Source organism: Beta vulgaris, chromosome 5 (assembly GCF_026745355.1).
Source record: "Beta vulgaris subsp. vulgaris cultivar EL10 chromosome 5, EL10.2, whole genome shotgun sequence".
Lineage (NCBI taxonomy): Eukaryota > Viridiplantae > Streptophyta > Magnoliopsida > Caryophyllales > Amaranthaceae > Beta > Beta vulgaris.
The window spans coordinates 48,434,333-48,450,375 of NC_079206.1; the positions used below are offsets into that span (position 1 = coordinate 48,434,333).

The window sequence follows — 16,043 nt, forward strand, 5'->3', positions numbered from 1 at the left end:
AAAAGTTTCAGAAATTTTAGAAGTGAAGGTGGAGATGAAGAAAGAAATCATGGGAAAATGAAGGAAGTTGGAAAGTTCCAACATATATATTTGTTGTTGGATTAAGAAAATGAAAGCCCAAAGTAAGTCAACTCAAATTAATGTTTTGTTATACTTGATAATTTTGGGCCTTAACAAAAAAGTGTTAGGAAATAATTAGGCCACTTTTAATAAGAGTATATATATTGGGCCATATATGTTTATCCATTGAGAAGTCATATTGGTCCTAACAAATTGGTTTATGTTATATGTGTATATTAAAATAATCCGACATAGTTTTTGATATATATTATTAGTTATTCGTGTATGTTATATTATACATCTCTTTTACAAGAATAAATGTATTCCATATTTATTGTATTTCCACCCATGTATAGATTTGCATGTTTTAATACATAAATTGTGATATATTTTATTAGATATTCGTGTCCGTTATATTATACATATATTGTATTTGTACAACGTATATACAAAATTTATTGCTTTTTTATTATAGAGCTGTCATGTTCGTCAACAAAATAATACAAACAAAGGGAAAAAAAGATTATAATGAAAATTATGAAATATGTAATAAATAACCACTACCAATATAACACTGATATATATGTTTTATTTCATTTATCAAGTTAGTTTCAATTAGGTATATCATGGATTTATAATTGTTATTTATTTGTTTCACTGTATTACAATGATATGTACATATAATAACTCATGTATATGTTCATTTTTGCAGAGTCTTTGCTATCTCTACATGAATGCATGTCTAAAGGAATTGAACAACGCGCTGCAATGAACAAACGGAAAATAATATTATCACCGAAACATGAAATGTGTCGGTGTAATATAGGAATTAAACAACCTATATTCAGCCAAAACATTATTTGTCACTCAACTAATTGTATAGTTTTGTAGTATACGATTTTGTTTTTACTTATATTACCTCTAATATTATTGTTAACCTCATATAAACTTTGTTTTAATTATTTATATTATCTTCAGAGCAATCCATTTGTAATTCACCTTCAATAAGCACTATAAGTAATGATTCAAGTACTGTGTACTACTCCAACGATGAATAGAGGTAAAGAAATATATAACACGTATATTTGGTAAAAATGAATAATGTTTTCACACTAACATTAAGTACTTTCTAAATTATTTTTATAGCTTTACATTCACCATCGTCTGTTGAAGCGCCACGCAATACAAATAGCTCAAATGATACCCCTACAAGTGTTCTCATTAACGGTATAAATTTTCAATATATAGTTTACCTTCGATTGTGCTTTGTTTCAAATAACGTTTAGAATTGAATATTATAAGCTACGTTATTTTATCTTTTTTGTCATATAAAGTTGTATTGTTTGATGCTGACATTTTGTACAAAAATTTTTCTTAGAAAAACAAAAGGCATCACAAATTGCTAGAAATAAAAGAAAGCTCATATTGCTTGACAAAAGAACTCGAGGTATATATATATTAATATAATTAAAATAAAGGTCTCTATGTTATATTCAAGTTGAAGATTATGGCTAAAAAAAGAATTCAATTATAGTAGTGATATGTCTTCAGGAGATATTTTGGATTTGGCGCAACACAAATCAAGTTAGATCTAAGAGACATGTGGTTCGAAGTTCAACAATTCTCAGATCAGTTACACGGAGAATTATAAATGGTATTATGTTAATATTAAAGTATTCGTATTTTGATGTAAGGATTTTTATATTCATTTTCTATCATATCTAACATGTATTATTGAATATGACGTTCATAAAGATGAAAATATTGCATCATCTAATTGTGCTCAATCAGATGCTACTATTCAAGATGAGTGTGTTACACATGACAATAATGACAATATCATAGCTGATATGGAGATCGTTACAGGTGCGTATATGCACTTGTTATCAAATTTGAAATTAAAATGTGTAGTTTGAATCTGTATAATGTGATGAAAATTAACTAATTCATTTATTTTTTTGTTAAATAGATAGCTATTCGGATATAGGAGACCCTACATATGTATGTGAGTTTTGTGGGGTGAAATGTGGTTTGATGAGAGGGTAAATAAAAAAACAAGACAAAGAAGCCGCCTTCTCATTATGCTGCATGCAAGGGAAGGTTCAACTACCTCTACTAAAAGATCCACCAAAACTTATTGACGACCTATTAAAGAAGAAACATAACAGAAGCAATCACTTTCTTGAAAACATACGAGGATATAATATGATGTATTCATTTACATCCATGGGTGGAAGAATTATTGCACCTACAACTCGAGGACGAGGTCCGTATAATTACAAAATTGGAGGACAGAATCATCACTTGATAGGTAGTTTGTTGCCTCCTAATGGTGCACGGCCTAAGTTTTCTCAACTTTACATATACGATACGGAGGATGAAGTTAGGAATAGAAAAACTGTTGCAAGGTACAACATTATTGTTGGTTTTACATAACAAGTTGTGCTTATTTGTTATAGTTGAATATTTTTGTATTTCATATTAACAATTTCGCTTATAAATGTCTTCACAGTACCAATAAATCTGACAAGTTCGAGGATCGCTTAGTCGCACAATTACAAGATATGATAGATCAAAATAACCCTTTAGCTAAAACTTTCAGAATGGCTAGGGATAGGTTTGCATCGGACACGTGTGATACTTTGAAATTAAGGCTTATTGGAAAACGAGAGACCGATGGAAGAACTTACAATTTGCCAACGACATCAGAAGTTGCTGCGCTTATTGTTGGAGATATTGACAGTGCTGATAAAAGAGATATAATTATAGAAACAAAGAGTGGAAAGTTACAACAAATTTCTGAGCTTCATCCTTCTTATCTGGCAATGAATATCCGCTGTTATTTCCATATGGAGAAGATGGATTTAGAACAGATATTATGCACAGAGATAAGACTCCGACTGACGGTTCGACGAGAAAAAGATTTAAACTCACTATGCGTGAGTTCTTGCATATAGGATACAAGATCGAGCTTTAGAAGCGGCCACATACTTTATCTCGCAGGTTGTTACAGCAATTTTTAGTAGATGCCTACACAATGATTGAAGCTGAAAGGTTGTCTTTTCTTAGACACAGAGCCTTAGAGCCGCGAATGTGAAGAATTTAAGAGGGTTGTCGAAAGAGGAGAAATGGAAGGAGCTTCAACTGGAAGTCGTATAGTTTTGCCGGCTTCATTCACCGGAGGGCATAACTATATGAGAGAAAACTATCAGGATGCGATGGCTATTTGTATATGGTACGGTTATCCGGATTTATTCATAACATTTACGTGTAATCCTAAGTGGCCAGAGATCACTAGATTTGTAAAGAAAAGGGACTTAGGCCAGAAGATAGGCCGGACATCGTATGCCGAGTTTTTAAGATGAAACTAGACCAACTGGTAAGAGATTTGAAAGATCGCAAAATATTTGGCAGTGTTAGGGCTGGTATGTAACACATATTCCTTACTTATATTATTATTATTATAGATTCCGAACTACCTATGTGTTGGTGTAGTTATGTTTTGTCTGTAATATGACTATTAAATCCTACTTTGTTGTATTTCCAATTTTCAGTGGTATATAGTAGAATTCCAAAAGCGTGGTTTGCCGCATGCGCATATTTTGTTGTTCATGCATCAACAAGACAAGTACCCCGTAGCTTCAGATATTGATAAGATTATTTCTGCCGAGTTGCCCGATGAAGGTGAAGATAAAGAACTATATCAAGCCGTCACAGAGTTCATGATGCACGGTCCATGTGGCGCAGCAAACACAAATGCACCGTGTATTATTGACAAGCAATGCAGTAAGCATTTTCCAAAGAGGTTTATTGATTCGACTAAAGTGGATGATGAAGGATATCCCGTTTACAGGCGAAGAGATAACGGGTCTATAATTGATAAGGGTGGAGTTCATCTTGACAATAGGTATGTTGTTCCATATAATGTGAATGCTACGAAATATCGAGCACATATTAATGTTGAGTGGTGTAACAGTCAAGATCAATTAAGTACTGTTCAAATATATAAACAAGGGGTATGATTGGGTTACTGCTACGACGTACCAAGATAAACAGAAAGAAGGTGAAGGGAAAGAAATCGACGAGATAAAGATGTACTATGATTGTCGATACATTTCGGCTTGCGAGGCAATTTGGAGGATTTTTGGATTCAACATCCATTATCGAACTCCTGCTGTGGAGAGGCTAAGTTTCCATCTACCAGGAGAGCAAATTGTTTTGTTTGATGACCATGCTGATGTAGAATCCGTACTAGACAACCCCCATATCAACAATACGAAATTCCTATCTTGGATGAATGTAATGAGAAATATGAAGAAGCCATGGCGATTAGTTATGTGGAGTTTCCTACAAAATTTGTTTGGAAGCAGACATTGAGGGAGTGGACACCAAGAAATAAAGGCTTTGCAATATGTCGCATCTACCACATATCGCCAGGATCTGGTGAGAAGTTCTATCTTAGGACGTTGCTAAACTTTGTTAAAGGAGCGACGTGCTATGAAGACATTAGAACGGTTGATGGTGTAGTGTATCCTACCTTCAAGGAAGCTTGCTATGCAAGGAGATTACTTGATGATGATAAGGAATATGTTGACGCAATCACGGAAGTGAGTTTTAGAGAATCAGGGCACTACCTAAGACATTTGTTCTCCATGTTACTGTTATCGGGAGTATGTCGAAGCCGGAGGATGTTTGGCATAAGACTTGGAGGTTACTTCTGATGACATTTTGTACAAGCAGCGCGGTATTCAGAAAAATAAAGGTACACAACTACCAACATATCCTGAAATAGTTACTATATATATTCTTAAGAAATGTGCATATTTAGTATACGTTACTGTTGTGTAATTTTAATTTATGTTTTCGCAGACCTACAGTTAACAAACGATCAAATCGAAGCGTTTGCGTTGGCAGAGATTGAAACCATGCTCCAAAGTAATGGCAGCAGCTTGCGTAGATTTAGTGAGATGTCGTTTCCGGATGAACTAATCATGTTTGAAGGACAAAACAAGCTTATTGCAGATGAGCTTTCTTACGACATAGAGGAAATGACGTTGGAACACGATAAATTGTTTAAGGGTCTAACTGATGAGCAGTCCATCATTTATCGCAGAGTAATGGATGTTGTGTCGAGTCAAGAAGGAGGTGTGTTTTTCGTCTACGGCTACGGAGGTACCGGAAAAACATATGTCTGGAAGACATTATGTGCCGCCGTAAGGAAGATGGGCGAAATTGTATTGCCTGTAGCTTCGAGTGGAATTGCTTCTCTCCTCCTTCCACGGGGAAGAACGGCGCATTCGAGATTTGGTATCCCTTTGAATGTAAAGAGAATTCTACATGTGCCGGAATTCGTCCTGGGTCGGATTTAGCTGATCTTCTCATCAAGACAAAACTTATTATATGGGATGAAGCGCCCATGATGCATAAGTACTGTTTCGAAGCACTTGATAGAAGTTTGAGGGACATAATGAGGTTAGTTGATAGGAGAAACATGCATTGGCCGTTTGGGGGTAAAGTTATGGTGTTTGGCGGTGATCTACGTCAGATATTACCAGTTGTACCAAAGGGAACAAGGCAAGATATCGTGTTTGCTACCGTTAATTCGTCTTACTTGTGGGATTCGTGTAAGGTCCTAATAACACTTACTCGCAATATGAGACTTCAATCAGGTTCTTTTAAATCTTCTGCTGATGAACTGCGAGAATTTTCGAAGTGGATACTAAACGTAGGAGACGGTAAGGCCGGAGGTCCTAATGATGGAGAAGCCGTAATTGAGGTTGCAAAAGATATTCTTATAGATCCAGGCCTTGATCCAATTTCAGCAATTGTTGATAGCACATATCTAAACCTACATGAACATATTTGGGAAGCTAAATATTTCCAAGAAAGAGCAATTTTGGCCCCTACGAACGAGATAGTCGAGATAGTCAATGATCATGTTCTATCTACCATTCACGGAGAAGAGAAAGTGTATTTGAGTTCGGACACTATAAGCAAAGAGGAGGGTAACTTCGGAGTACATGAAATGTACTCCACTGAATTCCTCAATACAATAAGATGCTCTGGTCTCCCGAATCATAGCATACGATTAAAGGTTGGTGCTCCAGTTATGCTGCTAAGGAATATTGATCAAACATATGGGTTATGTAATGGCACGAGGTTAGTCGTTAAATATTTAGGTAATCGTGTTATTGAAGCAACTGTTATATCTGGAAGTAATGTCGGAGCAAAGGTTTTATCCCAAGAATGACACTCATCCTGTCTGACTCGACTAAATTTCCTATCAGATTTCAGAGACGTCAGTTTCCTTTAATGGTTTGTTTTGCTATGACTATAAATAAAAGTCAAGGACAATCATTGTCCCATGTAGGTCTGTATCTCCGAGACCTGTTTTCAGCCATGGTCAATTTTATGTTGCCGTGTCCAGAGTTACGAGCAAAAAAGGTCTCAAGATCCTCCCCTTTGATAAAGAACACGGTGTGCGTACAACTATAACAAATGTAGTCTACAAGGAAGTGTTTGCAAACATTTAGTTTGAATTAAATGATTTTTCTTTTATTTGTACTTCGTGCTCATTACCACAATTACATGTAGAATTCGTGAAATTTTATTATTCGTTTTGTCTTTATTATGTGACTTACTTTACTTATGTTATAAAGCTATAAATACACCCGTGCATTATGCACGGGTCCTAAAACTAGTTTATACAAATATATTAAAAGGTGTACGTGACAATGTATACATGTCACGTGGCACCCCTGTTATTCCACTGGAATGTCCAATGTACATAAGTCATGTCAATTAAAAAAAAGTAAAAATTAGCTTGCAACAAGATTTAAATACGTGACCTCTTGCTATTATATAAAGGTGGGCATGGACCGGGCTAGCACGCAACCCGGCCCGGCCCGACACGATCCCGCTCGAGGCCCGGCCTAGCCCGTTATCCGCTACGTGGGCTGCGGGCCTGTCACGGTCAAGAAATTTAATTTCAGGCCCGCACCAGCACGAGCCCGCGGGCTGAATGCGCCTTTCCTTTGTTTTTTAGCCTAAAAGTCAAAAACTGTCAAATATTAAAAAAAAACAACATAAAACACGGGTCAGGCCCGCAGTAGGCACGAGCCCGGCCCATGGACAAAATCTGGAATTTTCAATCCCGGCCCGCCACTCACAGGCTCGGGCCTGGCCCGACACGCCTTTTCTCTAAGCCCACAGGCCGAGCCCGTGAAGAGGCCCGGACCCATGCCCAAGTCTACTATTATATATGACACAATTACCATCTCAACCAACTTTTAATCATGCTTTAAGTGTCCACATTATTATATTTGTACCTTTTAAATGTTAAGTTTTCCTTAATACTCCCTCCGTCCCAAACTATAGTTTCAATTTTTCTTTTTTCACGGTAATTTATGCAAGTAGAATCTACGAGGAATAGTAAATGTTTTTTTGTTTATTTAAATAAATATTGTATGAGAAAAGATGATTTTAGGAGAGAGAATGGAGAATAATTGGTAAAAGAGCATTAATTGTAACATTTTGGTTGAATAAACAAAGGAAAAAACAAAATTCAAGAAGCAAATAAACGATGGGACACGGTTTTCTTAGACAAATTATGAAATCATGTGGAACTAAATATGGAAATGGAAACTATATTTTGGGACATCCAAAATGGAAATAAAAACTATCTTTTGGGACGGATGAAGTATATATTAATGTGAATGGATAAAAAAAAATACATATCAATTCCGAAAACAGTACCAACCCGGAACAACGCTCGAACCCAAATACTAGTTTTACAAATTAGGCGTTACCTAAGAGACAAGGGTGCAATTGTGAGGTTCATTCCACAAAATGGCATAAGTCACATGATTACTTCATATTTTTTCAATAATAAAACGAATCCCCAATTAAGATTTAATAATTTAAAATTCAAAAGTTGGCCTAAATTGGACTCAAGATGATTGTTTGAGCTGGACCGGTAACTTGGAGTTAAGGGTACATTAAGGAACCAAACTATCAGATTTTTCACCGTTTGGGACCTGATCTTTTTTTGTACACCGTTTGGGACCTAAAACGAGATTCTGAGCATAAATGTTAACCTTGGTTAACTTGTGGGCCCAGTTGACAATTAAAACCCCAAAAAGCTATCATTTGTTGTTTTTCCCAAAAAAAATTAAGAACTCAAGAACCCTAACCCAATTTTTTTTCTCTCTCCTCCGTTATTCTTTCTTCCCAGATCTTCCTCATTTGTTCACCAATTTCTACCAAAATTTACCACAAATTCGCTTATTTATGTTTTTTTCGAGTTAATGGGATCATTATTTTGTGGGTTTGAACCATTTATGGTTTACGATTTCATTTTTTTTTGGGAAAAAACATCTGAAATCATTCAAATTGGAAGAAGAAGATGTTCAAACCCAAAAATCGAATTTTTCGGTTTGAATCTAGATGTTTCAAACCCAAAAATTCGTTTTTTTGGGTTTTTAGCACAAGATATGTTCAATGTGGATGAATCTCGAAGTTGGTCTTCGTCGTATGGTCTCTCTTTCTCACTCTTGAACTCTCTTTTTCTTGTGGATTTTTTTTTGGATTTGTTGTATTGTTCGAATTTTTATGTGTATGTTTGATTTTTGTGTATGATTTTTGTTGTGATTTTTTGTTGGGGTTGTTCTTATTTTCCAGTTGGAATTTTCAGATTTTTTTGGGTTTTCTTTCGAATTGTTATAATTTTTTTGTTTGAATTTTTTTATTTTTGGGTCGTATTGTTTTGTATTGTTGTTCGAATTCTTTAGATCTTCAAGAATGGAGCAAAAAATTCGAATTTTTCTAATGGGCTTGTGATAAATGTGAATTTGGCAAATGGGTTTTTCATTTTCATTCAGAAAACTAAAAAAAAAGGATCTAATTAGTCTTGTTCATTTGGGGTTTTAATTATCATTTTTTTTGAAGCTTTGGAGAAGATGAGAATGGAGATTGAACTTTTAATGGAGTTTATTTTTTGTGGTGTTCTTGTACTTTTTGGATATTAAGTATTATTTATTTTATCTTAATTGTTTTTTTTTTTGTGTTTGTTTGTTTTTATAGCTGTATTATAAGAACTAAAAGTTCCATAAATTCCAACGGTTACTTTTTAATTTAAATTTTGCTTTTTTTTTTGGTCTAGTTAACCTCAGTTTAGTTAACGACTTAACGTTGAGTTAACTTGCCGGATTCTTGTCATCAGGTCCCAAAGGGTGGAAAAAAATAGTTGTAAGTCTTGAATGTGAAAAACCTGATAGTTTGAATGGTGAAAAACCTGATAATGGAGTTAACAACGCTCGAACCCAAATACTAGTTTTACAAATTAGGCGTTACCTAAGAGACAAGGGTGCAATTGTGAGGTTCATTCCACAAAATGGCATAAGTCACATGATTACTTCATATATTTTTTCAATAATAAAACGAATCCCCAATTAAGATTTAATAATTTAAAATTCAAAAGTTGGCCTAAATTGGACTCAAGATGATTGTTTGAGCTGGACCGGTAAGTTGACGACCCTATTTTATCACTGTTCCTGTCATCCTGTGGTTTTACAGAAATTGACTTCTGCGAAACCCAAGAGATTGGAGAATCATTAAAGATTAAGATGAACTTCTTAGAATAAACCCCACGAATGCAGACATTAAATGAACCTATGAACTATGATTTTGTTCCCAAAAAAAAAACGATCACACTTCTTTTTAACCTTAGCATCAGTCACACACACACAACGGCTATATATTCTTCACAGTTAATTGTGGTCTTGGATTACAGCAAATAGCTCTATACAGCTTCGTGTTACCGGTACACCAAAAAAAAAAAAAAAAAAAGCAAAGCTTTCAAGGAAATGAGGAGGCCAGCAGCTAGTCAATGGGGGTACAATGATAAATCTTGCCGAGACAAAGCTCGATTTGGAATCGAACACAACATGGGCTAAAGAAAACACAGCTTTTAAAATAACCTCCACCAACCTCTTGCCTCCAACTCTTGATGCACATTAACCACCTACTTGATGGGACTGGATCCATTCCTACATAATGCAGCATGAGCAAACGAATTTCTTCGACTCTTCGATCTTCTTTTCTGCTCAGACAACAACACAACCGAAGTTAACAAGTGGGAGTATCATCCTGAAAATAGGCTCACAAGACTAATTAGAAGCTCAACAACTCTGCAGTTGAGTAGTGATTGTTAAATTGAGCATTTAAAGCATGCCAGTGGTCCAGAGACTTTGCAGTTTTTGTGTGCACATGTCACAGATCTCCAAACGCATAAGCATCCAGCAACACTAATCATAATTCATGTTAAAACCTGAAGGATGTGTCAACTCTAAAACAATGAAAAAGGACCAAAAAAAACAAGCTTTTTCACACAAATGAGAAGTTTTTCATACAATCCATCAGACACTTGGCATATTGTCTCTTTCCAGGGTTAAACACTCCACGTCAAACCTCATACAATCAAAAATTACAAACATTGTCTATGTAAAGACTTGAACCCATGACCTTTAGTATCGATGGAAGAGAACCTTTGCCAACAGAAGTGATATAATTGGTCTTTAATGCTAATCAAGTGTTTAAGTTACAATGACTTTTTTTTAATTGAAGTTACAATGATTAGAATGCATGAAATGAATCAAATGACTCATTCCCTTCTTTATACTAATATAATTCTACACCACTTAACAGCAAATTTAATCAAAAAACCGATTTTCTCTTGCCAAATATAGAGAAGCAACAACTTTGAGCAAAGCTTGGACCACTCACTTGTTCAGTACTAGAACAAAATTGCACTGAACAAGTTACACATTGCATTTCATGAAGGCATTTACTCCCTCCGTTTCTTACTTTTCTTGTAGGGTTCCCCATTGTGGTGTTTTTTTCCTAGAAATATTACTCTATTTGGAGAATAAAAAGTAAGAGAGAAATACCAAAAAGTAAGAGAGAAACACTAAAAAGTAAGAGAGAAGTACTAGAAATTAAGAATCAAACTCCCTGCATGCCAAAAGAAACAACCATTTTGCAGTCAAGCCTTGTAAATTTTGACTATCATACGGTAGGGGAAAAAATGATAATCTTTCCAAAGTATTGCTTGAGATATACGTTTCCCATTTTAGGAGGTTTTCTATTACTTGCAACATTGACATAAATATATTCACATCATGACACCATTAGAATTCTGACAAGATAGTATATGTTTGACTCAATGTGTTTTGACCATATAAATCGAATGTGGCATATTATAATTTGGGATTGAGGTAGTAACTATTCAATTGCAAGAGTTTCTGCCATGCATATGCAATTATTGCTCCATGGTTCTTGTGTTGACTGTCTCACTATACCAATTTAGAGAGGGGGACGAAGCGGGGGAGTATGGAGGGCTAGAAAATAATCTGTATGCCCACTCCGCAGGCCCCAGATGATTAGTAGGAGAGAGATACAGAAAGAAAAACTTAATAAAGAAAAACTCTAGAAGTATATATAACTTAGAAGAGAAACTACTAGTATTCAGCGACTGTTCATTGCTCTTCCCTCAATTCACTAACACAACTTGTGTTATTCTACGCCTTTTGGTGTAATAGAAACGATAAGCATCGGAAATAGAAAGCTTATATGGTAACATCAATATGTACCAGAAAAAACAATACTCCAATAACAATGATAATTAAGATGGTTGAACGATGGAGTGAACTCTAAGAAGGCAATACAGATTGGATTCACACAATGTAGAATGCATTTTACAGTGTAAGACATCCTTTTGGAAGAGCATATTTAGTGGTAGTTTACTTAAGAAAAATGTATAGCATGCAAGTAGATGACAGAGAGACAGTGATACAACACATAACTTCTGAAGGCACAACCAATCAGCCATGAAGGAGGCCAGAGGACTATCTTAAATACTACCGTCAGAACACATAAGGAATAGTGATAGAAAATATATGTTCAATTTGGAACAAACAGACACAAACTTAACGAGGAGTAATTCATGCAGACGATCTTATATCACAGAAAACAAACATCCTGTAACAGCTTATACCAAACAATTACAAAACTACTCAGAGAGAAGACAACTCAAGCAAGAGAGTTCAGAGTGCCTTTCAACTTAATATAATGAATTGAACAATATAAACGGAAAGTACCTGCTTTAGTCTTTGCCATAGATGGTTGTACAACAACATGCATAACCATGACTCCTCCAGTAAGCTCCCCAAAAGGTGCCCGGCACTGGCCAACAGTCTTATTGTTCTCCAATATCTTACCAAAGTTTATCAATTTGATCTCATTTGCCACCTTTGGTATAACAGTTTTTCCTGAGGAAACATCACGCAAAAAATCATAACTATTTTCTACAGAAAGCTGAGTAGCCAACCACTAAGATTAAATACACACACACAAAAAAAAAAAAAAAAAAAACAAACGAGGGTAGAAGCACAGGACAATCACTAAATGAGGGTCTTCAGAAAAATGGAATTAGTGACTCCTAAATTGCATATATTTTCCAAATGGAGACAGTAACTTATTTTAAGATAGAAAAGCTACAGGCCTACAGTTAAAAATACAAATTTGTGCATGAGACATAATTAATTCAACTAGGTCACAAGAGAGAGAGAGAGAGAGAGAGAGAGAGAGAGAGAGAGAGAGAGAGAGGGAGCTCAAAGTGCCAAAGAATTTAGACACTCTCACATTTCAGTCCTATAAGGAAAGACACACACACTCGTTCAAGGTATGCATCGCCTAATGCGCAAATCATTCTAGGTGTGCATATAGAGGACTAACAACATGACTAGAAGCTTCTGATGACAATCACTAATCAAAATTGGACATCCTCAGAATCAATAGGCAGTATGCTATGAGCATCAAATGGATACCTTATGCGCCCCAACAATTCAACATTAATTACTAATTATAACCATTCCACTTCTATTTCATACGAAACCTACAAAGTAATGCTAACAAGTAACAACCAATTAATCAGCAACCCCACTTCATTAATCCAAAAAACCTACTGAAAATATATAACCCAATATTGGCAACCCCAAAATTGGCCACTGCCACTGATAAATAACTGGATCATATTATATATGTGCATATAAGTTATAACTAACTAACTAACTAACTCATTTTTCTCATCTATGATTCTAAACCAAAAACAACTCCAAATTCATGGACAAATTGCACACAACTTAACCATCATATTATAACAAGAACTAAGATTAAAAGTGAACAAAAACTACCCAAAATTATGAAAGTATGAGAACATAAAATTAAAGGGGTGATTAAAACAAACCTTTGGGCCACTCGGAAACAATTCGCTCCTTCAACATCTCAATAGTTGAGGCGGATGAGTAACGAAACGGACCAATATCTGATCCATCGTATAACCGGAACTTTATATCAACAAGATCTTCTTCCGGCATTTGAATTGAGTTGACTCAAACGATTTTTCAAGAACTCAACAACCCAGAATTCAACAACCAAAAATAATTGAAACCCAGAATTTTCCTAAACTGGGGTTGACCCACCAAAAAAAAAGCAAAAAAATAATAATTACAAACTAAGCAATCAATTTTCTTCAGAATTTCACTGAAAATTACAGAACAAATTACCTGAATTTTCAATAAAAATTGAAGTTTTTGGATCTGGGTAAGTGATTGTAAGTCCTGTTAGTTGTGTGATTCTTGTGTCAATTCTGTTTTGGTTTAAAATCAAATGGAATTGATGTGGGAATTGAATGAAAAAGCAGGTAAGTGCCAAAATTGAAGAAGATCTAAGGGATGAGAAAGGGAAATTGAGAAGATGGGAAAGATCATCGAAAGAGGAAAGTTTTTTGGAAGATTTTCTCGGAGTTAGAGGAAGGGGTGTACGGGTGTGTGTGACCCCATAGGTGATGTTATCACACTGTTTGGAAAATTTGTTAGAATGGTTGCTTTGTGTTTACCAGTTGGGTTGCTTGCTTTTTTTTTCTTTTGGCTATACGCGTGGTTGTGGTGTGGGAGGGTAAGTCGTAAGTCCCGTAAGGGAAGGGGATTTTGAGGCTGCTTGCACGTCCGATTTTCGTTTAATTTTACCCGAACCAAAGTTGATGACTACTCAAACAAGTTGGTTTGATTATGATGGTTATATTTAGAGTGCGCATGTTGGGTAGGAGTTGATGGGTGATATTCATGTTTTGTTCAGCGCGTCTTGCGTGTGGCCTGCTAGACGCGAAATTACAGGTGTGGCCACGCACGACACTCAGTCAGCGTGTTAGTTCATTTTCAAATGGTCATATCTCACTCGTTTTTCATCAAAATCGAACTTTTGAACAGGTGTTGGAAAGCTATCGAGCTAAATTTTCATCTCCAACTTGAATCTTCTTAAAATATTAAGTGTGATGTGAGATATGACCTTTTGAAGTTGACCCTTGTGCACAAACTCTTATGAACAAATGAAGTTACTCTTATGAACAAATAGAGTTACTTGTATGAATATATGGTTACTCTTAGCAATAAAAGGGTGTTATTCTTATAAACAAATGTGGTTACTTTTATTACAAAAGGGAATACTAACCAATTTACTTCTATGAGCGAATGAGGTTACTCGTATGAAGAATATGGGTTATTTTTGTAAACAATTGAGTTTATTTGATCAAATAGGACACTGTATGAATAAAGAAGGTTAATATTATGAAAAAATGAGGTTACTTTTGTGAACAATTGATGTTCCTTGTATGATCAAATAATTGGGTTACTCGTATGAATAAATGGGGGGTTACTCGTATGAAAGAATGGGATTACTCGTATGACTAAATGGGGTTACTCGTACGATTAAATAGCATCATCGTATGATTAAATGAAGTTACTCTTTTGAGCGAATGAGGTTACTCGTATCAATAAATAAAGTTACTCTTATGAACGAATTGGGTTACTCATTTGGATAAATCAGGTTACTAATCAGTTTACTCTTATAAATGAAAGAGGTTACTTGTTTGAATAAATGTGGTTACTTTTGTGAACGTTTAGGGTTACTTGTATGATTAAATGATGTTACTCATATGATTTATTGAAGTTACTTGTATAAAAAAAAATGGGGTTACTAATATGAATAAATGAGGTTACTCGTATGAATAAATGAGGTTGCTCATATGATAAAACATACTCCAAAAAATTAAACGAGGTTACTGCAAAAATATAAATGGTGTTACTCATATAATATTTTAGGATTACGCATAACAATAAAAGTGGTTACTCTTATAAACAGAATGATGTTACTTATGAAAACAAAATGGGTTACTCATATGATTAAGTGGAGTCACTAGTATGAATAAATGAAGTTTCTTTTATTATTAAATGGGGTTACTCATAACTTTAAACGATATTATATAAGGCTACGCGTATAATTAAGCAGAGTTACTCTAAAAAAAAAGTAAACTAACAATTCCCCATTAATTCCATAACAAAGTCCAACGTTAACCATAAAAATTCATTAACATTAACCACCAAACACACAAAAAAAACCAATTTCTCTCTACACTCCATCGTCAACCACTCGACCTAATTCTTTTTAAGGTCTTTCTCCATTGCAGGAGCAAGTGGAAGATTGTTTCACTAATGCATTTATTCAACGTTTCTCTTCTAACCAAGATTTGTTTTGATGAGGGAGTTGATTTTCAGCTGTTAGAATCCATTATTACTAGTGAGGATATCTTTTCTTGTGTGTGGAAATAAATTTTGAGGAAGTTAAATTTGCGGTCTTCCCTGATAAATCTCCAGGTCATGATGGGTGTCCCCTATTTTTCTTTCAAAAATATTGGTCTTTGGTTGAAAATTCGGTTTTCAAGGCAGTCAAAGCATTTTTTTTCATTCTGGTAAATTGTTAAAAAGAAGTGAACGATACTTTTATTACTTTAATTTCCAAGGTGGGTGCTCCTTCCACCCCTACTCGAGTCCGGTCTATTAGTCTATGCTCTAATATTTATAAGATAATTT

The 16,043-nt window shown here is 35.0% G+C and overlaps 1 protein-coding gene across 3 annotated transcripts; it reads right to left on the reverse strand.

Annotated features, from left to right (window-relative positions):
• Nucleotides 1-9,753: 9,753 nt before the first annotated feature.
• Nucleotides 9,754-14,100, reverse strand: LOC104893850 (membrane-anchored ubiquitin-fold protein 3). Of its 3 annotated transcripts, none has more exons than XM_048644488.2 (4): nucleotides 13,683-14,100; nucleotides 13,364-13,583; nucleotides 12,216-12,386; nucleotides 9,754-10,206 (listed from the first exon to the last, which is right to left on the reverse strand). In XM_048644488.2, the coding sequence occupies exons 2-4, from the start codon at nucleotides 13,491-13,493 to the stop codon at nucleotides 10,202-10,204; spliced, it is 306 nt and encodes a 101-aa protein (XP_048500445.1). In that variant the 5' UTR covers nucleotides 13,494-13,583; nucleotides 13,683-14,100; the 3' UTR covers nucleotides 9,754-10,201. The 3 variants fall into 3 exon arrangements, with proteins under 3 accessions (XP_048500445.1, XP_019105185.1, XP_010678282.1); XM_019249640.3 differs by having other exon boundaries at nucleotides 9,754-10,159; nucleotides 13,364-13,578; nucleotides 13,683-14,084; XM_010679980.4 differs by having other exon boundaries at nucleotides 9,754-10,159; nucleotides 13,683-14,083.
• Between the last annotated feature and the right edge of the window lie 1,943 nt (nucleotides 14,101-16,043).

Excerpts from the sequence above, each read along its gene's own strand:
- LOC104893850 (XM_019249640.3), bottom strand. The coding sequence starts at position 13,493 with ATGCCGGAAGAAGATCTTGTTGATATAAAGTTCCGGTTATACGATGGA. Across the intron at positions 12,387-13,363 it reads TGTTTCCGAGTGGCCCAAAG|GAAAAACTGTTATACCAAAG; the intron begins GTTTGTTTTAAT and ends ATGTTTCCTCAG. Across the intron at positions 10,160-12,215 it reads TATGGCAAAGACTAAAGCAG|AAAAGAAGATCGAAGAGTCG; the intron begins GTACTTTCCGTT and ends TTGTCTGAGCAG.